Below are 22,715 nucleotides of genomic sequence, written 5' to 3' on the forward strand. Positions count from 1 at the left end.
GTAAACTTTGTAGACTTCAGACGTGCGCGGGGTTACATGATGGAAATGCTGCGTAGTATCACCACAGCCTATTATTCACCTGACATTGGCGTGTTTAGCCGCGGTCCGTTCGCTACCTCAGTTAATCCAAGTTATGCTAAGGGGTGAATTTACAGTGGTGGATTATGGGGCTTGAGTACTTTTTGGTTCAGTCGATACCTTTTAATGCTAAGGTGGTGGCACCGTCGAGGGCAGTGGTCTCGTAAACGTCACCAAATCTCCCCCTACCCACCAATCCATAGTCACCAAATCTCTCGAGCCCCTACGCGGCAATTCGTAGTGTGTCACGTGCCCACCTCACAACTCGCGCTGAGAGCAGTCTGTCATGACTTTTACCCAAAAGACAGTACCGCTACCTGGCTACCACTAGCCGGGGTGTTTCGGTAACTAGCCATCTCGAGAGTTATGTCGGCTCATCAAATTGTTCTTGCTTTGACGTAATGACTAAGTCCCGAACTCGACGAGATTACCTAAAACGGTAAATGTTCTTTGTCATAAGCAGCATTTGTTAAGAATTCTGTGGACTTATTTCTTGGGGGGGTGGTTCCCTCTCTGCCGCCTAGTACTTGCCCTCTCCCTCTTCTTTAATGCTGTATTTCAGCCTGTGAAAAATTTCTTGAACCTCGATGTTTGAAGCACATTTCCCTGTCACGTGTTTTCTGGTGCCTTTCCAGCCTGTGGGGCGCATTCAATGTGGTGTGCTTCAACATCCTCGTCTTCTTGACGCTAGTGGCGCACACGCGAGCAGTATTCTCAGATCCTGGGACGGTCCCTCTCCCAGAGACGAATTTGGATTTCTCGGATGCGCTGAGGGCCAACAAGCCTTCCGATGACAAGGTAAGGGGCACCCATTTCTTGCACTGATCAAGTCTCTTCATGTGCGGCACACGCGGAAGGAAATGTTTTCAAGAAGCTCTCGTCCAGCTGGTCTTTATGCGCCCGCCTAAAAGACAGTGAAATGGCTTTGTAAATGGCCAATTTTTAGCAATATCACGGGAGCCCCGACCGGCACGTGGGTCAGTGCCTTATCACGGAAGAAAGTGGTAAACGAGTGAGAGTACATCGCATGCGCAGAGCGATCCCGCCAGTGCAACCGTAGTCTGCTAGGCTGTTCCCGCAAGCACGAGACAGCCCCTTTCCACTGGTTATCAGCCGCCTTGCTGTGAACAAGGAGCATGTAAAATTACTGTCACAGCTCCGGCAATCAAGATAGCCGGCTGATTATCAGGGGAAGGGGTTGTGTTGTGCTTGCGGGAACAGCCTAGCAGACGACGGTTGCACTGCTGGGATCATTCTGCGCATGCGATGTACTCTTGCTCGTTTGCCGCTTTCTACCGTGACAAGGCACTAACCCACGTGCGGTCGAAGCTCCCGTGATATTGCTAAAAAATTGGCCGGCTGTACATGTAGCGGCGCTGTTGAAAGTGAGTGCACGTTACTAACCTTTCTCTATCAGCGCGCCTTCAGATTAGTCATGAATACTTTCGTAATGGCATATTGTGCACATTTCTTACAGCCATGTTTCATAATATTCAAAGTTTGTTGGACAAGCAGTCCGTTTTCAAATATCAGTGCAAAGCTGCGGCATATAATGGAAGAAAATCGCCAATTTAATATTATTACAATCTCCTGCTAGTCACCGTTTCAGTGTGAAATTTCAACTCTAAACGCCACCTGTGCAGACAAAAAAAAGAAATTGCTGCTAAAACTCTCCAAAATGTGGTACTCCTCCTCCAACCAGAAAGTTCAACATAACCTACCGCGGCGGCTCAGTGACTAAGGCGTCGCGCTGCTGAGCATGAGGACGTAAGTTCGATTCTTGGCCACGGTGGCCGCTTTTCTGATAAAGGCGAATAGCGAAAATGCCCGTGTGTTCGAGATTTTGGCACATGTTAAAGATCCCCAGATGGTCAAAATTAATCCGGAGCCCTCCTTAAGGCGCGCCTCATCGCCTGCGTTGTGTCGGCATATTAAAACCTAGGGTCAATGAATCAAAAGGTTCGACATAATTGCAGCAAAATGAACATAAAGACAAGGACGCTTTGTTTTACTCTCAGGCTACCTTTTTTTCCAGTGTCACTGAATACTTACAAGAAAGTGTCTTCGTTTTATTTCTTTTTGCAAAGCATGTGCCATGTTGGCATCATTTCAAAGTCTTGCATGCGGCTAATTCGTTGCTTAAGAGCTCTTTTCAGCTCCAGAATGCCCACATCAAACCTGAAGCTGTCGTTTGTGGCAGGGTGACTGGACCATCTGTTCCCGGTGTGAGACCTACAGGCCACCACGGGCACACCACTGCAGAATATGTCAGCGGTGCATTCGGAGAATGGACCACCACTGCCCATGGTTAGTCCCAGGCAACTGCACACATTTCAAGCACTGCATGACAGCAGCATGCCGCTTTCAATGGCCTCCCTGCTCGTCTTTCAGCCAAGAAGAGAGGTGCATGGACACTTTGGGTCAGCGCTCCTTTAAAGGGGCTCTGCGAAGGCATTTCAAGGGCTCCACGAAGCCCTCCCCAAAACTTTCCTCCCCCCCACCACTCCTTTCTCGTTGCCAAACCTTTCTGGCAATGTAAAAACTGGCCTCGCTGCATGGCGCTTACGCTTTATGGCCAACTGCACTCAAAATTTCAACCTCTTGAAAACATTATTTCCATACAGTCTGCCTGAAAATATGGCAAGATACAAAATATGACAGCTGAAATGTGCGTATCCGCGGCAGAAACGACTATCAACAATAGAGGATTTTGAAACTGAAATTGATAGGAGCATGGCCATTACGGCCAGGCTGAAGTGACATTCCAGCTGGCGCCGCCAACCAGCAAGTGGCCGCATGCATCCGACCAGCCGAAGCAGACCTGTGCACATTGCTTCGCCCTCACCGCAGTCCCAGGAGAAGCGCTCCTAGTGCTTTTCTCCTGGTTCTCAGCTGCTTCTCCTAATTGGCCACAGGAAAAAACGTAAGGCCGGCCCCAATGTTACTTCCTCTTCATGGCTGTTTGCGCAATCTGCCGGTAGGTTCAGCGTCACCTGTGACAGAGCTATATCAACTGTTTCTATTTCAAGCTAATTAACCATGCATTTCATGGGGTTACCAGTCATGTTCAAGTTGCTATGGTGGGGCTTACTGTACGTTCAAAGTAGATTTGGCCGAGGTGAAATTTGAGTGCAGCTGGCTTCACATGGCACACGTTTCGAAGTCGGCTTTTTGCGCAGCACGAAAGCTGTGCAGAAAAGTCAGCATACAAAGAGCAGGCATACTTTTTTAGGTATTAGGGTGACTAGGTGCAAGAGAAAATCGCTTGACAATATGGCACGAATCAACACATTTCATTGTGGGGTCCCACCCACCACTTATGCACGCCCAGAAGGGGTCTTCAATGAACCTATGTTTGAGAATCGCTGTCTTAGGGCATGGCCAAAAGGGGAGGGGGGGAGGGGGGGGGAGGGGTTGGCAAGCACTGAGGCTTAGTAAGGCTAATTTCATTGCTCACATTTTATCCAACTAACCACCACTGTTTTTGCACAGGCAAGTTTTAAGGTATTTAAGTGACACTACCTGTTCATGTGAACATTGTACTTATGAAAATATTGTCTGAAAGGTTTTTGTCACACACCACTTTTCTTTAAATGCTAATGGTGCTCAAGCATAACAGGGTATTCTGCTGTGCCATTTCAGCCCTTACTGCTCTGTCTCATATCTCGTTTCAGGATCAACAATTGTGTTGGAGAACAGAACCAGAAGTACTTCATTCAGTTTCTTCTGTATGTCGGTAAGCTGTCACCTGTATTGAAAGAAATTTGCCCCCTTTTCACCCTCAATGTACCGAGAAGTGCGAGTGGGTCAGGTCTGCATAATTTGAGCGGAAAGTTGGCGCCAGCTGCAGTGGTGGAAAGCAGTTCTGTTACTACGTAGTGGGACTTGTTTTAGCCATACTGTGGGGTGTCCACATAGTTGAACACAATGCACTCAACAGCATTGGTAATGGCACATTTGAAAGTGATGCTTCCCTTACACCATCCTTCCCATCAATTGTGTACATCTTGGCATATCATTGACGCCTTGGCATGTCTTCGCACATGCTTGGCATGTTATAACCTTCCTTTATTTCTGTGACCATATTCACAGGGTTACCACACTGCCATGTCGTGGCATGCTGCAGTTTGGGATAGGAAGTGAGCTTTCGCAGCTATTTATGGAGTTTGGATGCAACAGCTAGTTTCAGTTCAGCCGGAGCTTTTGGTTTTGTGCTTTCATGATATGATGGCTACTGACAAAAAATTAAAGCCCCTTTCTGTAGAGAAAGATGGTTAAAACGACGCAAAGCTGTTTCGATTGTGTTGGAATGGCGCAATCGGATAGACGGCGGCTTCATAACGCAAGGAACACAGGTTCGATTCCAACCACAGGAAGCGTTCTTTAGGGGCGAAGCCCCTTAGGGGCTGGGGCTGTTGGCGTCTCATGTCGTCGTCGTCGTAACCATCGTCTCATGTAGTCACAGTATTAAAACACAGGGACACTCATTTACGCCTCGCGCTAGAACATAATGCGTACTAAAAAAACACCGGGGCGCTCGTTTACGCCTCACGCTAGAGAGCTTTGGGCTTCAAAGGCAAGAGACTTTTACAGCAAAGCTGTATACCTCTACCCCGCAATGGTTTCATCTCCGTTGGCAAAAACGCCAAGGCACCAAGAATACACCTTGTGAAGGCATGAAGAATTGCAAAGCAAAAGCTGAAAGCCAGGTTAGCGGCCAATCTCTCGCTAAGCCAAAGAGGATGGCCGCCGATTGGAAGAAGAGGAAGAAGCGCGGAGCTCGTTCGGGGGCAGAATAAAACATGGCGTCCCGAGCATCGGTCGCAGTTCATTACAACTTATACACTGCATGCTTTGCCCCTCCCCAGGTTTCACGTTAGTGTAGATGGCCCGGGATTTTTTCTTGAGGCGCTTGGTGTGCCTTCGTTTATCATCATCATCACCACCATCATTTTGTGAAACCCTCTGTGTAAAGTTGGCTTTCCTGCAATGCATTTTGCCGCTACATCGAACGCCTCAGTGAGGCATATAAAGCGTCTCTTTAAAAACAAAAAACATGACTTTTAGCTTTCTGAGGAGTTGAGGCTGAAACATAATTGGAGGGCAAGTGCAGTGACACTTGGCCCAAATTTTAATCGTAACCAGCTGTATATGCCACTACAGCGACAAGGACATGATTAATAGCTTTGTGTTATTTGAATAACACACGGTTACTAAAGTTTAACCCTTTACAGTTTGGACCTTTTACCCACTTGTGAGAAAAGCCGTGAAATTTAGCCTTGAAAGGAGCCATGAAGAGAAAACACAAGTTCGGTTCATTCAAAAGATTGTCTCGTTAGAATCATACTGACACCACTTTTAACGTAAACTTCGCTCAAATAAGCTACATAATTAGGAAAAACGGGAATGGTCATGCGACCCACCAGCTCATTTCCCGCAACAGAACCTATGTCGTCACATGAGCTAAGCTCTGCGATTGGCGGAGGCTGGCAGAAGCAGACGCAAATTAGGTAGAACTTACAAACTAGACGAACGAGCGATTTGCGCTTAAATTTAGGGCACATTCTTTACAAAGCAATAAGAATGATGGGACAAACAGTGGAAGTTACGAAAGCACATGTAAACATAGAAGTACTGATGCGTTCTGCTGTTCATACTTCGTACTGCGCACAGCATGCTTTGGTTTCGCTGCACAGCACTACGGGGCTTGGGGTTGTCTCAAACGACACTGGCCGATTGACGCAAGCAACGGTGTCTTACGTGACCCCATTTGTCGAGCGAGCACTGTTTCAGGGAATGAATATTTTCTCCCAGAACAAAAACAAGCCAGGTTAAATGCGGGCAAAAACAAACCAAACGCTTGCCACGGTATGGTGGCGCCATCTAGGTTATGGAACGTAAAGAAACGCGGGAACAAACCAACACCGCTGTACAGGGTGGAGACAACCTTTGAACGGTCCCGTGCCGCCGCAATTGGGCCAACGGGCTCAACGCGTTATTCTTTTCGTTTCCCACGAGACCTAGCAACGCGAAACAGACAATATGATTCAAACTTTTTCAGTAAACCGCGTTGCGGCGATAATTTTAGCGCGATTTTGACACAATGACTTGCTTCGGCGGCGAGCGAGCAACTGAAAATGGCGGCGCCAGCGTATACGTGTCCCTACCCTGTACGGCGGATGCGTGAATGAAGGTACTCTAGGCTGCAGAGCGGTCGGTTTCAGTGATGTCACTTGGGACCACGAAAACGCACGATTGAGCGGGAAAATCAAAATTTTAACCTAAATTGTTTAATTTCTCAGTGAATAAAGCACCGTTTGTATCCGGACAAGCGCTGGGGGCACTATAAAACACGAAATCTTTCGAATAAAACCAACTTGCATTTTCTCTTCATGGCTCCTTGAACACCCAAGTCGGGCGTACCCTGACAGCGGATTGCTACAGCCATGTCGGGCATGGCCCAACAACAGACTGCAGAGGGTTAAGGGGGCACACTGGTCCTAGAAGCTATTTTTTTTTTTTTGCTTTCTAACCAATTTTGATGAAACTTCATGGGCTTGTTCAGTCTTTTAGCTGATTTCAAAAGTCCATTTATTTTTGTTGTTGGGTAAGTAGTTCCTGACTTAATTAAAAGCCTTCCTTGATTGTTCTTCAGAACAATAGGGAATAAACTATTCGACAAAAAATTACCAGCAAGGCATCGATAGATACCAGAAGTTGTGGAGAATGAAGTGTGGGAAGCAGTATTTTTTGTTTTGTAATCACATACAAGTTTACATCGATTCTAGCTTCTATGTTTGAAGTACATCTGCTAACCAACTGAAAACAATGCTAATTAAACAGCGACTGAAGCACAAAATGCAAGATCTGCTTCCCTATTGTATGGTTTAAACATTCCACTTCACAGCGCAAAAGAAATGATTTTCCTAGCTGCACTACATGCTGGGATGTACCTCCTGACAATTTCCTATCACTGCGACACCACTCGTGGCGAAGAAGTGTGGAATTATGAAAAAATTGTTACTTTTTTGTTGAAATCGGCCCTCCCCTCTATAGCTTTTATAAGTACCTGGAACTGTTCCGGGTGCAGAACTTCTGGAGGAAAAACTGTGCAAATCAAGAGAAAAGTGATACCTGGAAAAATGCTTTTTTGGGCAATTTTTCGGTTCCAGAGACCCATGTGCCCAGTTAAAATAGCCCATAGCAGACAGCGCTGCACCTGTCATCAGAGTGTGCCATGATGTGGAAGTGACACTAGCCTAGCTGGTTCTGTATGCCAGCTGTCCAAGCAGTTGGAAAACCAGTCCAGCTTCACACTCAACCCTGCATTTGGCTAGCTGGGATTGCTCGCAACGCTCACTTGGCGAGCTCCGACGTCACTTGCACATGGCTGTAATAACCGTTCTTTTCTCAATATCAATTTCAAAATTGGCGATCTTTGGCAGTCGCTTGCAGTGTAGGGGTGCATATTTCAGGCATCATATTTCGTAACTTGCAGTCTTTTTAGTGAGACGATGTATGAAAATAGCATTTTTAAAAGGTCGAAATTTTCTCTTCAAATGGCCCTTAAAGAAAATGAAGCTGCAGCGATGTCTTTTTTCCACTTTACGTCACAACTATTCAGTATTGCAAGTGGCAGAGATGGCTAAACAAAGCCTGAACACGGCTTCTTCGATGAAAAATGTCTTTTTTTTTTTTTGCCGTGGAGGTCAAATTTTGGCACAAATGAGGGCTCTGGTTGTGTAAACTGTTTTTAGTGACTTGTTTGTTCATGAGGCTACAAAATGAAGTAAGAGTAAAAAAATTATTTCAATATTCCTACATGGATTAGTTTTTTTGTGGCTGACAACCATGTTGTTTGGAAAGTTTGCATTGCAACTTGACGTACGGCTATCTTCTCATACCTGTGTGGCCGTTAATATAGTGTAATCTTGTCATTTGTTCTTAAACTGCAATTGCTACTTATGTAATTCGAAATTTGTCTCTGTTATAGGGTCATCTTAACAGCCAGACATAACATAATTTGTATTAAGTCATGCTGATAACAGTGTGAGCCACAGCTGCCTTTCAGGACCGTACTCAGCCCCCCAAAATTAAAGCAGTTCCGCTCAACGTGAGAGCTGTCAAAAGTGCGGAAGAGTGATTCGCCGTAGAGGCTGTGGTGCCACTCTCCACTCTTTGCTGCCGCCCCTCACGCTCTTCCCCTCTCTCTCTCTCTCTCTCACTCCTCTCTTGATGAATTGAACCGACGTTTGTTCAATGCTATTCAATTTTTCCACCTTCGCAGTGCTCACGCACCCTCTGCCTTGAACAGCTCGAGCGGGAGTTCTGTTCTTTTTGTGCTTGCTTTCACCTCGAACGTGCTCGAGCCTTTCTGCGCCATTTTGGACACGTATTTTTTTTTTTTTCATTAGCGGCCACTTTTTTAACTTACTATTGTAAAAACAAACCCAATGAGCATTCCTAAATAAATGGACCTGGGGATTGTCGGCTAATTACATATGTTTTGCCTCATACGTACCTGTAGTTTTCTTTGCGCTAAATAATATGGGCATGACAAGTGCCAGCGGTTCCAGGAGTTTCCAACGGTTCTGCAACACGCCGCGGTGGCTCAGTGGCTAAGGCGTTGCGCTGCTGAACACGAGGTCGCGGGTTCGATTCCCGGCTGCGGCGGTCGCTTTTCTGATGGAGGCGAAAAGCAAAAATGCCTGTGTGTACGAGATTTCGGCGCCCGATAAAGATCCCCAGGTGGTCAAAATTAATCCGGAGCCCTCCACTACGGCGCGCCTCATCGCCTGCGTTGCGTCGGCGCGTTAAACCCTACAATCAATCAATCAACGGTTCTGCATATGTACACCTTTTATTCAAGTACTATCCTCTTCACTCCTGGCCGGAAGGCTGAATTGAGGGACAACCGGATATCTTTTCGAAGCCTCTGTTTTGGAGCGTGACGCCGCGGGACTCTGTTTGGGTCCGTGACGCCACGTGATTGCGGTGGCTAGATAGTGTGACCGTGGATGAGCTACGACAACAAGCCGGGCTTCTAAAGTGCTCTGCACTTAAAAGCTCATGTATATGATAAGGGAAGTGAGTAGGAATTTCTAAGCACTGCAAGCTGTGGTTTAAGTCATTTCAGTTGCACCCCATCCAGTGCAGCTTCGGATGGTCATAGACTATTTCTAATGGCCAAACGTGTTGCAGTTTATTGTTAAGTGGGGGTATCAGGGTAAGCATTGTCAGAATTTCGCAGCATCATATGCTCCCAACCACAAGACATGCTGGATCATATTGCCTTAAAAATGTGGTAGTTAATTTTTCTACCAGGTGACATGGAACTTGGTATGTTAGAAAGAGACGTAGTGGACAGTGATCAGTTGTGAATGATTATGGACAGGATTATTAGGCAGAGGCTATCGCTGTTTTTATTGTTGCTGTCGTCACCTGTAACAGTTCTCAGTGTAGCAACATAGGCTTAGTGGTCAGGATCTGCCGTTTCATGCCTGTGCTTTCACTGTTGCAGGATTGGGGTGCCTGTACATAATCGTCATAGTGGCCGTGTCATGGAACGTGGAATGTGCGAGCTGTATCCATAACGCTGCTTACAAGCAAAACAGAGTGTAAGAATTCCATCACTTTCCAAGCACGCTCATGTGTCTTGATGCGGTTCGGGCATGGTGGCAATCATTTTAAACGGTATTCACAGCGCAGCGCTGACAAAGTCAAGAAGGTAGATGTACAGTGTAACCTCATTACAACAAACCTGCTTACAACAGATATTTGGATACAACATACTTATTTGTGATGTTTAGTCTGTATTGATTCACCTTCTTTTACTGCAGATTCTGTTACAACATACATTTGGATATAACAGACTAGTTTGAAGGTTAGGAAGTCAATTTTTGCACCTCTGCAGTGGAATTTTGAAGTGCAGACATCCTTTCATTTCATGTGCTTGCAGTGTCTGGGTTTCCAATTTACAATGCCGATCAAATGAAAATAATTTGAAACAAAAATAATTGTGAATTAGTAGAAGTGAGACATCTTACTTGCTAAAAACTGTTACGGTGAACCGTGTGCAGGCATGCACTCGCAGTAAGTGTGTGCGATGTTCTGGCAGTGAAGTGGTAAAATTTAAAATTTAGCAATGTTAGTGCGAGAGATCAGATGTGTAAATAAGGTGCCATTGTTGAAACGAAAAACAAACAAAAAAAGCTCCCATAAGCTTAGCAACGGGACCTTAACTTGCACTTTGCTTATATTCATGTGGAGACAATGGAAATGCAAATTTAGGTAGGTTGAAGTGAAAGCGTAGTAATACTAATAGTACAAGTGAATGGAAAGGTGGAGAGAGTGCCATGCAACAGGAGCACAGTAAATGTAAAAAGATGTGTGTGATTTCGTGCGGTCTCTAGGCTTTTCGTGCTGCGAAAGCCTAGTGTGGCCTGTTTTCACATTGATCAAGCACATTCTATACAAGTCCATGGCCCACAGTACTGCAATGCAATGAAAATTTTAGTGTTGGGTGGAAAGACCCTTTGGATTCAATAAACAATCGGTGTGTTGGTCTGGCAGAGCTGTCATATACTGGAGTACCCTAGCTTGAACACCAGCATGGAATCTGTTTTGAACTAGTTTTTGCAAACCTTTGCTACATTTACATAGTGTAAAATACATTATACACATGTTTACTGCCTCTGATAGCTGCCCTTTAAATTATTTCATATTATCTTGTCACTGTTCACTGGGCTTGTGCTTGTGGAAGGTGTGTTTTGGCAATGTGGCACCCGGCCAGCCGAGCCTTTAAATTTCTGATGAACTCTTGGGGCCCTCAGTGGAACAGGCAACTGGACTCAGTTGCATTTTGATACTAATTTAATTCAAGACTGGTCTTGCAGAGTTGCACGCAAAGCAAACTCCTTTGGATACAAATATGCACAAGTATGAACAGGTGTGTGGTGATAGCACACCTACTTGCCATCTTTGCTTGCCTTTAAAAACTCACTTAGTGGGCCAAGGTCAGGGCATGGTTACGTGTTTCTTGACAAGGGCATTACTGGCTGGTGGGGCAAACCCTGTATGGCTCAATTAAAATTAAGGCTAAGGTTAAGGAATCTCTTGGTTAAGGGAACAGTCTGGACAGATCATAGAGCTTGAGTTGGCAAGTGGCTGGGGGGGGTAGGGCCCGTTCCCCAAAATTCTTGTGCCAACTAATTCGTGTATGACTACCTGATGTGGCATCAATTGCTGGTATGTGAGAGCTGAAATGAGCTCTCAAATTTCAGTTGGGGTGTTGTCGATTCCCGGGTTTCATAGGGAGAGGTTGTGCAGCTATTATCTAGCCAATTCTGGGCACCTTGTGGTGCCAGTGTGGCCATTGTCTCTGGACGCAGAGCAACTGGAAGATGAATAACCTCTTGTGGTTTCATTGCTGCTAGGATTCATTCGGTCTGCCTTCTGGTGGAGAGCATTCTCTTTGGGGTCTTCGTCATTGCCATCATGTGTGACCAAGTAAGTACACAAGCCATCTTAACCCCCTATCCCCGTCTGTCCAACTTACAGGCCTTTTTTTCCGGCAGCTGAGTGTCTTGGGCTGTCTGACCGGAAGCATAACCGAGAACAGCACCAAGGCCACTGGTTTAGCTAGGGTTGAAGCTGAACTGTATCATAACCATAAGAAACAGAAGGAATGGAGGCAAAAAATGAAAGCACCCGTGTGTCAAGATTTCGGCACACGTTAAGGATTTCCCCGTAGCTGAAATTAATCCTGAGCACTCTCTCCTATGGCGCATCTCGTGGCCCAAGTGTAGCTTGAATGCGTAAACGCGTAAAATCACTAAGTATTTTTTTTAGAAACACGAGGAGGCTTTCTAGAGTAACTTAAAAATGCAGTCATCCCAATAAATGCAGGTGCAGGTTCCCGCCCGTGGGGAAGGGGAATGCAGGAAGGGGGCTGTATTTATTATGCGACATCTCGAACTGTAGAGGGCAAATAGAGTGGGCGTTCACTGGTGACTGACAAAATCGCAACCGGCTGACAAGCACACAAGCTGCAGGCCACCACTTATTTACCATCCTTGGTGATCTGTTTAGTGATTATAGCACGGCTGTGGTGGGCACGGAATCAAATGTTTCCTCAATCTATAAATGCTCTGTCAAGGGGTTTAGTGTATTCTGTGGATTTTTCTATCACTTGATTGCCAACATGGATGTTATCCATGGTTGCGTACCCTTTCCTAAACCCAGCCTGCTCTCTGGGTTGTTGGAAATCCGGGCTGTCACCTATGCGGCTAACACTTTGGTAAACAGCTTGTAAACAGCTGAGAGCAGGCTGATGGGTCTGTAATTCTTGAGGTCCTTGCGATCTCCCTTGTGAATCAGGATAATGTTGGTGTCGTTCCAGGCTATGGGCACTTTTTGAGTTTTCAAGCATTCCGAAAATAGTACAGCAAGCTTTTCCAGTACAATCTTCCCTCCCTCCTTCAAAAGGTCCACAGTTATGCCATTGTCACTTGCAGCTTTTCCTCTTTTCATGCTTTTGAGAGCCTTTCCTACCTCCTCTTCACTTACTAGTGGGACATTGCAAGTTGAGCTTGCACTGTCAGTAGTTTCCCCTGGTCTAATGTCGCTGCCATACAGCCTGGTGTAGAATCATTCTGCTACCTTTATTATCTCGTCCAAATTGTGAGTACTAATGTTTCCCTGCTCGTCTCTGAGTGCATACATCCTGTCTTCGCCAATGGCTAGCTTTCTCTTAATTGCTTTCAAGCTTCCCCCTATTTGCAGCATTTCCTTGATCGCTGCCATGCGATCACTGCAGTGCGCATGCACTAATGTCGTTTGTTTTACTTCTGTTAATCCGTTTCGACAGCTCGGCTAATTCAATCTGATCTGCTGTACTTGACATTTTCATGTTCTTACATTTGGTACTTAGTTCCTTCGTTTTCTTAGTTTTTCAGTTTGTTCCCTACATGTTGCTTCTCCCACAGCTGCTGCTGCTTCTCTGATTGCCGATGTTAGATTGTCATTTAGCTTGTCTACACTGACATCATTGTGTTGGTCTGGATGCGCGAATTTGTTTTGAAGAGTTATTTTAAACTCCTGCTATCTGGTCCTGACTGACTCCGTGCGGGGTTTCTTAGTTTTCAAGAGTTTCCTCCTCTCTCTTGTGAAATTCAGCCTTAGCTTGCATCTAACCATCCTATGATCGCTGCTCCGAATCTGACTTAGCACCTCTACGTCTTTCACAATACCTGGGTTGTCACCTTAAATGAAGTCAATTTCATTTTTTGTTGTACCATTGGGACTTTTCCATGTCCATTTCCTATTCTTTCATTTTTAAAAGAATGTGTTCAACCTCAGGTTATTTCTCTCTGCGAATCCCACCAGTGTATCTCCTCGACTGTTGCGATTGTCTGCACCGAGTTTCCCACTGACCTTTCTCCCATTTTGCTTCGTTCTGACCTTTGCGTCAAAGTCTCCCATCACAAACGTGAAGTGTGCTGTTGCCTTCTTCATTGCTGATTCGACGTCCTAGTAGGCTTCATCATCATTACTGGTTTTTGGCGCATGGGGGCCTTTACCATCTATAACTTGTATCGCTTGTTTAGCTTGATTACAACAGCTGCGACTCTCTCGCTAATGCTGAAAAAATCCTCCGCATTTCCTGCTATTTCTCTGTGGATTAAAAATCCCACCCTGTGTTCTCTCTTCTCTTGGAGTCCACTGAAGCACAGAATATGCCCACTAGTGACCTCCATGAAGCCTTCTCCTGCCCTTCTAACTTCCCTTAACCCTGTAATATCCAACCTAATGTCTGAGAGCTCCTCTAGTAGTGCAGCTAAGCTTCCCTCACTAGACAAGGTGCGTGCGCTGAACGTTGCCGTGGTCAAGTTCCAAAGGCGGCCTGTCCGGGCCCAGAGATTCTTTAGCATTCTCTGCTGTATCATTGGCCTGACCTCCACTGTGGACAGGTGCTCTACAGCTGTTGGCTACTGAGGGCCGAGAGTTGAGTTGTTTAGTCATGGGAGGTGGCGGCCAACTGCCACACCAGGGTGGCCACATCCTTCTCTGAAGAGGGAGTGCTGTTCGTGTCCCTAAGAGCCTTCCTAGCATGGTTCGAACCTTTCTAGTGTAGCCTCTTAGGTATCCAGGATGATGGGTACTTTTGGAGCAGGCAGCACTCCATACCTGCATGCCAAGGTTGGGTTTAGAGAGCCAGACGAAAAAGAGAGAGGAAGCGAGAGAAGTTTTTCATGGACGACGTTGCCGTGCACGCCTGCGGTGACACTGAGCAGACGCTGACTTTGAGTCACGCCTGCAGTGACTCTGAGCACTAAAGACCAGGGGATAGAGGAGACCTACATAAGGCTTCTACAAGACATATATAAGGAATGCACAGGCAGGATAACCCTCCACAAGCAAAGCGATAAATTCCCGATCCGAAACGGAGTAAGACGGGGAGATGCCAACTCGCCAAAACTATTCACGGCATGTTTGGAGGGGGTATTTTGAAAGCTTGACTGGGAAAACATAGGATTAAGGATAAAGAGAACACTTCAGCCTTTTGAGGTTTGCGGATGACATAGTCTTGCTGAATGAGACTGCAGAACACATGCAAACAATGCTTGAGGAACTACAATCAGAACATACGGCTGTGGGGCTAAAAATAAATACGAATTAACTAAAGTAATGAGAAATAAGCATGCCAAAAATGTCCTCTTCAGCTTAGGAAACGAAATGCTAGAAGTAAACGAATATAACTACCTCGGACAGATGGTTAGTGCTTATCCCAACCACGAGAGAGAAATCCGCCACAGAATAGGTATTGGTTGGGGAGCACTCGGCAATCACTTCCAAATAATGAAAAGTAAGCTACCTGTGTCACTCAAAACAAAAATCTACAACCAGTGCATACTGCCGATGATGGCATACTGAGCTGAAATGAAACTTGGCACCTTACTAAACAACTAGAAAGCAAACTTAGGTCGGCTCAACGGGCTATGGAACGAATAGTGTTCATAGTAACACTCAGGGACAAGAAACGAGCTACCTGGATCAGAGAACAAACTAGAGTAGAAGGTATCATAGTCCAGATGAAGAAAAATAAACGGACTTGGCCTGGCCATGTAGTGAGACGAACCGACATCCGGCGTATAGCTGTGGTAACAGAGTGGATACCAAGAGATGGGTATAGAAGAAGGGGAAGGCCATTAACCCGATGGAGGGATGAAATAAAGTAATTCGGGGGTAAACTGTGGACTCGAGCAGCGCAGAACAGGAGAGGTTGGAGGTCAGTGGGAGAGGCCTTCGTCCGGAAGTGGACCTGAGTAAGCTGATGATGGTGGTGGTGGTGGTGGTGTTGGTGGTGGTGGTTCAATAGTGTCCCTCATTAAATGACATGTACCTGCACAGAAGGTAGCGGGGTGTCGCCCTTCCATTATCTTCATTGTAACTTTGTGGCCTGTACAGAATGCAAATGTGCTATATACAGGCAAGTTAAAACTTTCCTTTTCTAAGAATGTGAAATTGCTGCATTAAGAGCTTGGTGTAACAGTCTGTTGACTTAGGAATGCAAAACTGCTTCCTGCCTAGCGTGGCTGTGACGTTTTGTTTATTGTTCCACTGCCTTTCGTTGAACATGTTGGGGATAAATAGCAGCAGCTGTGTGTGAGCCCTGATGACGCATGTTTCTTTCAGTTGCAGGCCATTCTCTCGGACGAGACGGCCATTGAGCAGATGCAAAAGAAAGGCCCCTTCCGAGCTAGGAAACCGAAAATGGCTCTCCTGAGTGAAGTGTGCGGGCGTGGTGAGTGTGTCTTTCTCTCCCCCTATAGAGGGATTTCTGTTTAGAAGGACTTGTTGGGCGAATTGGTGCATATTCTCAAAAGGCGTAAACTGTGCTAAGGGAGCACTCGGCTCCCTTAGACTCCTTGGGTCCCTTGGACGCCACACAGAGAGAGATACACAAAGACTAAGGCTGTCCTTGTGTACCTCTCTCTGTGGGGCGTCTTCCTTAGCGCTGTTTACACCTTTTGAGGTTCCTGTTTATTTTCTTCTTTTCCAGTAGTTGTAAATACAGTTGTGCGAATGTCGAAATCTACTGTACGAGAGGCTGCGGAATGGGGTGAAATAAAATATTATTTTTCAAAGCAGAATATTCGTGAAGCATTTTCGAGGCATTGCCGCTGGTGCCTATTGAGCACCAGCATGTGTTGATGGCTTGTGGCGATCTTTCTTCCACTAAACAGCAAAGTGCTGCCATTTACTGCATTTTTGCTCATTCGAGAGATCTACTAATCACTGAAAAAACGACGCAAACCATGGCTACTTAGACCTCTGCTATGCTGCGGTGGCCCAAGCCATGGCACACACAGCCGACTGCACGCGCTCCGGCCCCCGAGGCTGTGCAACCACCGGCCCTCTCTGCTCCGGCTGAGGAGGCCCTGGACGTTGTTCCCTCCACCTCGTCCCTTTCAGGGCCCCAAAGGGGCACTGGAAGACACTCTACATCTCTCCTACCCGTGCCTTCTAAAGGTACTGGGAAGAATGCATCCAAGATCCCTGCAAGGAGTGAACCTCCTGCAAGGAAACCACCTGACAAAAAGTAAAAAAAAAAAAAAAAAAGTAATTGTACCTCATCCAAAAAACTAAAATGCCGGTTCCCTTCATACACTGGAACTGTAGAGGTTTAATTCATAACATTGATGATATACATAAGTTGATAGACGAATATGAGCCCCAAGTGGTGGCGTTGCAGGAGACAAATTTAACAAAAAAACATGATAAAATTCTCCGTAGTTATCACCTCCTCAGAAAGGACAGAGAAGAGAGCACCCGTGCTTCAGGGGGTGTGGCTTTGGTTGTGGCACAGGGCACAATTCTAAAGTCAATACAACTTGACACTACACTGGAGGCCGTTGCAGCACAAGTTTATGTCAACAAACTGATCACTGTTGTCTCACTTTATCTGCCACCATCTGATAATGAGTCATTACAGGAACTTAATGACCTTGTTGAGCAACTACCTGCACCATTTGTTATTATGGGGGACTTTAATGCCCATCACTGCCTATGGGGAGGTGACAAAATCGACAGTCGGGGAAAACAAATCGAACAATGGTTAATGAATAACAGCCTTTTTGTGTTCAATAATGGAGACAAGACATATTTTTCTGCGGGTACGGGAAACTTTTCTGCGCTAGACCTTTGTGTTGGGTCGCCAGAGCTCGAGATGGACTTTGAGTGGAGTATAGTGAACGATCCACACGGAAGTGACCACTTTCCCGCCTTGTTGCGAGACGTGCAGCCACTTCCAGCCCTCAAAAACTGTCCACCCCGATGGAGGCTCGAGAGAGCAGACTGGGGAAAGTTTAAGGATCTGGTCAGTTTTGAGGGATTTGACATGAGCAGTATGTCCATAGACGAAGCAAACGCCTACATTTGCGAGGAACTTGTCAAAGCTGCTAAAGTAGCCGTCCCACAATCATCTGGCCGAATCCCTAAGCGGCCAAAGCCGTGGTGGAATGATGCCTGTCGCGAAGCCCGGAAAAAGCAAAACAAGGCCTGGGGTGTGTTCAGACGGTACCCTACCATGGACAACTGCCTGAGCTTTAAGGCTGCCCGAGCTGCTGCCAGAAAAATCAGAGAAGAAGCAAAAAGAAACTCGTGGCAAAACTTTGTAAGCACAATAAACACTACCACTCCCGCAAAAAAAGTCTGGGACCATGTACGCAAAGTCAAAGGCATCTACAGACGGTTTACGGTACCACTTTTTTCTACCGACGGTGGGAACGATTTGTTGCAAACGCAAGCGGATGTTTTAGGTGCCCACTTTTCAGATGTTTCTAGCGATAAAAATTACACACAAGAGTTCATGAGACATAAGGCTAGTGCTGAAAAGCTCAGGATTAAAAATACTAGCAACAACACTGAAGACTATAACCAAGAATTTACATTGTACGAACTTAAAAGAGCACTAGCTCAGTGCAAGGCTACTTCTGTTGGCCCTGACCTCATTCACTACGCCTTTCTACAACACCTAAATGATAGCTGCTTAGAAGTGCTTCTGAAGTTCTTTAATGAAATCTGGAAAACGGGTAGGCTGCCCAAAGCATGGAAAAAGGCTGTCGTAATTCCGTTACTGAAAGATGGCAAGCCACCCGACTGTCCATCAAGCTACCGACCCATAACGTTGACCAGTTGTCTGTGCAAGACATTTGAGCGGATAGTCAATTTTAGATTAATCTTTGTTCTCGAACGTTCAGGTTTCTTAGATAGGTTTCAATGTGGTTTTCGGCAGTTTCGGTCTACAACTGACCACCTTGTTCGGCTTGAAACAATGATACGAGATGCTTTCGTTAACAACCAGTTTTGCCTTGCTGTCTTTTTTGATATGGCTAAGGCTTATGATACCACTTGGCGGTATGGAATTCTGCAGGATATGGCAGCAATGGGAATCAGAAGGCGAATGTTTTCATGTGTACAAGATTTTCTTCAAGAACGAACCTTTACTGTGAGACTGGGCAATGCAGTCTCCCGTTCTTTCAGCCAGGAAAATGGAGTACCTCAGGGCAGTGTGCTAAGTGTGACACTCTTCGCCATTAAAATAAATTCCTTGGCAAAGGTTATTCCTCGACCGGTTATGTACTCCCTTTACGTCGATGACCTGCAGATTGCCTTTTCGTCATGTAACCAATCAGTCTGTGAAAGACAAATCCAGACTACGGTCAATCGGTTGCAACGATGGGCAGATGAAAACGGTTTTCGCTTCTCTCCTGAGAAGTGTGCATGTGTGTGTTTCACGCGGAAACGAGGTATTCATGCCAAACCTGCAATAAAAATCAGGGATATGCTCGTTCCAGTACACAGTGAGCACAAATTCTTGGGCATCATTTATGACTCCAAATTAACGTTTGGGGCTCACATAAAGACACTCAAAATGACCTGCATGAGGACACTTAACATATTGAAAATTTTGTCGCACAAGTCATGGGGGGCCGACCGTGCATGTTTGCTCCGAATTTACGGCTCACTTGTACGGTCTTGTCTTGATTATGGCTGTATTGTTTATGGGTCAACTCGCCAATCTGTTCTCACCTCACTCGATCCAGTGCACAACTTGGGCCTCAGACTTGCGTCAGGTGCATATCGTACCTCCCCTGTTGATAGTCTTTACGTTGAGTGCAATGAGTGGCCTCTGCAGTACCAACGAGCGTACCTAATTGGAGTATATGCAGCCAAAATAGCATGCATAAATGACCATCCTTGTGCCAGAGAATTGTTTGAAAGTAAGTACAAGAAGGTCTATGAGAACAAACCAAGAGTGGTCCGCCCTCTTGCCCTCCGTTTGGAGGAGCACATGACTCTGTACTCTTTCAAGATATGCCCGACAACTCTTCTGAGTTTCTCGGACGCTTTAGCCCCTTGGGACTATAGTGCTGTCAAATGTGACCTGTCGCTGTTAAAATACGACAAGAAAGCTTTTCCACACCAGCTTTTGCGCCAAGAATTTCTTGCACTTAAGGATAAATACAGTAGCTATTGCCACTACTTTACTGATGGTTCAAAAACTGCTGGTCACACCGGTCATGCTTTTGTAAACTCGTCGGCAGTTACTGTAGCTGAGAGGATAGTTGATGAGAGCAGTGTCTTCACTGCAGAGGTTTTTGGTATAACCTCAGCTATTGAAGACGTAATAGCAAATGGACTACAAAAAGTGGCAATTTTTACAGATTCCTTAAGCACCATACGTGCTTTGACCTCCCTTGTCCCTTCAAAGAATGCGGCTGTAGGTATGCTAAAAAATCGACTGTGCTGCCTCACATCGGCAGGGGTTAGTGTCGTCTTTTGTTGGGTACCAAGCCACATCGGCATTCCAGAAAATGAAACTGTCGATAGAGCAGCATACCATACTAAGCATTGTGCAATAACGAAGTCCAAGGTTTCTTACCAGGACCTTCGGAACACCATACGAAAGTCCATTACAATGTACTGGCAAACTGAATGGGACAGACAGACTGAAAATAAGTTACACCTAGTGAAGCCATACCTATCTGAATGGAAAAGTTGCAGACACAGAAATCGTTTTTATGAGGTTATTTTATGCCGACTGCGAATAGGTCACACTGTGCTCACACACGGCTTCCTGGTCCAGAAAGAACAGAAACCCGTGTGTGACCACTGTGGAGAACCTCTTACTGTACTTCATGTTTTAATAAGCTGCCCACACCTTGAAGCAGCACGCATCAGACATTTCAAAGCATTATACACCTTTTGCATCCCTTTACACCCTGCGCTTTTACTTAGTGATGAACCGTTGGTGGATTTTAGTAACGTTTTCCAATTTTTTGAGGACGCCGGCCTTCTACACCGGTTTTAGCTATGTGCCTCTTTGAGTCCTTTTAAAATGTTTTTAATCCTCACAACACCCTGAATAACATCGTTTAATCGTCGCTTAACTATTCTACCCTGCGTCTGGCGCATTATAACCGAAAGGTTGCTGTGCCAAAAAACCACAACTTACTTACTTACTTACAAGCCATGGCACAAACTATGATGAGTGGTGCACCCGAGTCGTTTACATGAGTCATTTACTGCCCACCTTAAAGGCCAACTGCACTCAATATTTCAGCCTCTTGAAAACCCTGTTTCCATATAGTCTGGCCTAAAAAGACTGCAAGATGGAAAATATGACCAATGAAATACTATGCACATGCACGCCGCAAGCAACCAGCAAAAATCGGCGATTTTAAAACCGAAATTGAAGAAAGGATGGCCATGGCAGCCAGGCTGATGTGACATTGCAGCCGTCTAGCGAGCGGCCGGACGGCCAGCAGCTTGGGAGCAAGCCTGTGCGGAAGCTCTATGGGTGCATTCCAATTTTCCCTGTAGACGGCCTTGTTGCCGTCTTCGCGGACAGTCCATGCATTGGAACGCACCCTATGTGCACACGCAGCATAAAATGGAGGAGCGCTCGCATCGGAGCTCGACTGGTTCTTCAGCTGCCTGGCTGGCCAGAACGTCATGTGCGCATCATGGCCAGAAGAGAGGTGTGTGTTGTCCGGGGTTGGTCGGGGGAGGGCTGCAGGGTAGGGCCCATCTTTCAATGAAATCTTCTGCTGAGGCACTCCAACGGTGGGCAGCTCCCCTGGTAGCTGCTGCTCACCAGATGGTTTCATGAGTTTTGTTTGTTAAGTTTGTCTCTGTATTGCCACAGGTGGATTTCTCTATTTTATAGCATAAAGTTTTGTAAAACACTTTAAATAACTCCAGTTTTTAAGATGCAGTGGTTAAAAAATGTTGTAGGTGGTGCTGGCTGCAACAGGAGTTCTCTGGGGAATGCCTGCGCTGCATATATACAATTGTGCCATTGCCGAAAGGAGCCTCACTCTACATTGCTTCGCCCCCCCACATGACACACCTCTTGTAGTGCACCATAGAGTCGTCATCTACGGAGCTGTTCGTGACGCTTCTGATTAACAAGGCGTTTCACGGGGCTACCACCCGTGTCCCAGTTGATTTGGTGGTACGGACTGCACATCAAAACAAATTTGGCTGAGGTGGAATTTCGGTGCGGTTAGCCTTTAACTCTTTTGTTACGGTGCCATAGGCCATCGGACACGGAGTTCCGGTGACTTCAAACCTCCCGTGAAAACTCAAAACGGCACCTTGCAGACAACTATCGCCATCTGGCGTATTTATTAGCAACTCCTTTTCCAGTTTCAGTTTCGTTTGTTTACATTTCAAGAGTGGAGGCCCTGTTGCGAGTGAAATTTGAACTCTAGGTAGCTTCGAGTTGGGGAGAAGTGGTGTCCACTTCGCGCAGGGCTGGCTGTGCTCCACAAAGGCTGTCTACAATCGCCTGGGCTTGGGCAGCTGCTGCTGCTGATTTTTCTGGCCCCCGCAGCAGTGATGACTCCAGCAAGCGACATAGGATTGTCAGACTCTAGTTCAAATGAAGCAGATATTTGAGTACAACGAAGTGTCACAAGGACACGCCCCCTTTTTGCCCCTGGTTTGCACACCAGCCGAAAGGATAGAGAAGAGAAGGAATTGCAAGATCAGCCATGAAAAACAAAGGCACAAGGCAGAACGAACATCTGCTCCACTTGCAATGTTTACCTTTGCTTTCTGCCAGCGCGTGACTGCTTCGCTGAGTGCCGCAGTGTTCAAGGTCGCTAGATTGACGAGCCTTCAAAAATCCAGAACATGGGGTACAGGATTGGTGTTTACATTTCATGATAACTAGAAACCGTAGGAACTACTTGTATATTTCAGGAAATAAATAATTTCCTGGCATAGTTCATTCGCCTATTTCTATTGTGTTTATACTTTTTCATGCATTTTTTTCTGTTTATTTGTCAACTAATCTCTGAATAATTGCACCTCTCGCAAAACTGCTGCTATGCATTCGAAAGGGCAAACTATAAGCTACAATTTCATGTATAAAAATGCTAAAGGTGCCCAGATGCTCAAAAGAAAAAAAAAATTGTGGAGGCATTCAAAACTGGCTATTTTTCCGCTGTAATGAGAAAGTTAAGGAGGACCCCTTCTTTGCCCAAAAGTATCAGGAAGGGTGTCCCAGAAGCTAGGAATGGCTCCTGGACAGTTCATGGGACACCTGCCTGTTTGTGCCATCT

At 45.9% G+C, this 22,715-nt stretch overlaps 1 protein-coding gene across 3 annotated transcripts in view; it reads left to right on the forward strand.

The window, feature by feature from the left end:
• The window catches only part of Dnz1 (DNZDHHC/NEW1 zinc finger protein 11), a 111,336-nt gene that overhangs the window by 83,905 nt on the left and 4,716 nt on the right, over positions 1–22,715 (forward strand). For 2 of the 3 annotated variants that reach the window (XM_077706020.1, XM_077706018.1), the window contains exons 2-7: positions 714–876; positions 2,279–2,385; positions 3,753–3,814; positions 9,599–9,695; positions 11,514–11,586; positions 15,775–15,883. In XM_077706020.1, the coding sequence (XP_077562146.1) occupies positions 714–876; positions 2,279–2,385; positions 3,753–3,814; positions 9,599–9,695; positions 11,514–11,586; positions 15,775–15,883 (611 nt within the window). Of the gene's footprint in view, positions 1–19; positions 518–713; positions 877–2,278; positions 2,386–3,752; positions 3,815–9,598; positions 9,696–11,513; positions 11,587–15,774; positions 15,884–22,715 lie in introns of those variants that run through there. The other variant, XM_077706019.1, reaches the window with a different exon arrangement.

Source organism: Haemaphysalis longicornis, unplaced genomic scaffold (assembly GCF_048455015.1).
Source record: "Haemaphysalis longicornis isolate Haplotype H1 unplaced genomic scaffold, Haemaphysalis longicornis Haplotype H1 scaffold_4, whole genome shotgun sequence".
Classification (NCBI taxonomy): domain Eukaryota; kingdom Metazoa; phylum Arthropoda; class Arachnida; order Ixodida; family Ixodidae; genus Haemaphysalis; species Haemaphysalis longicornis.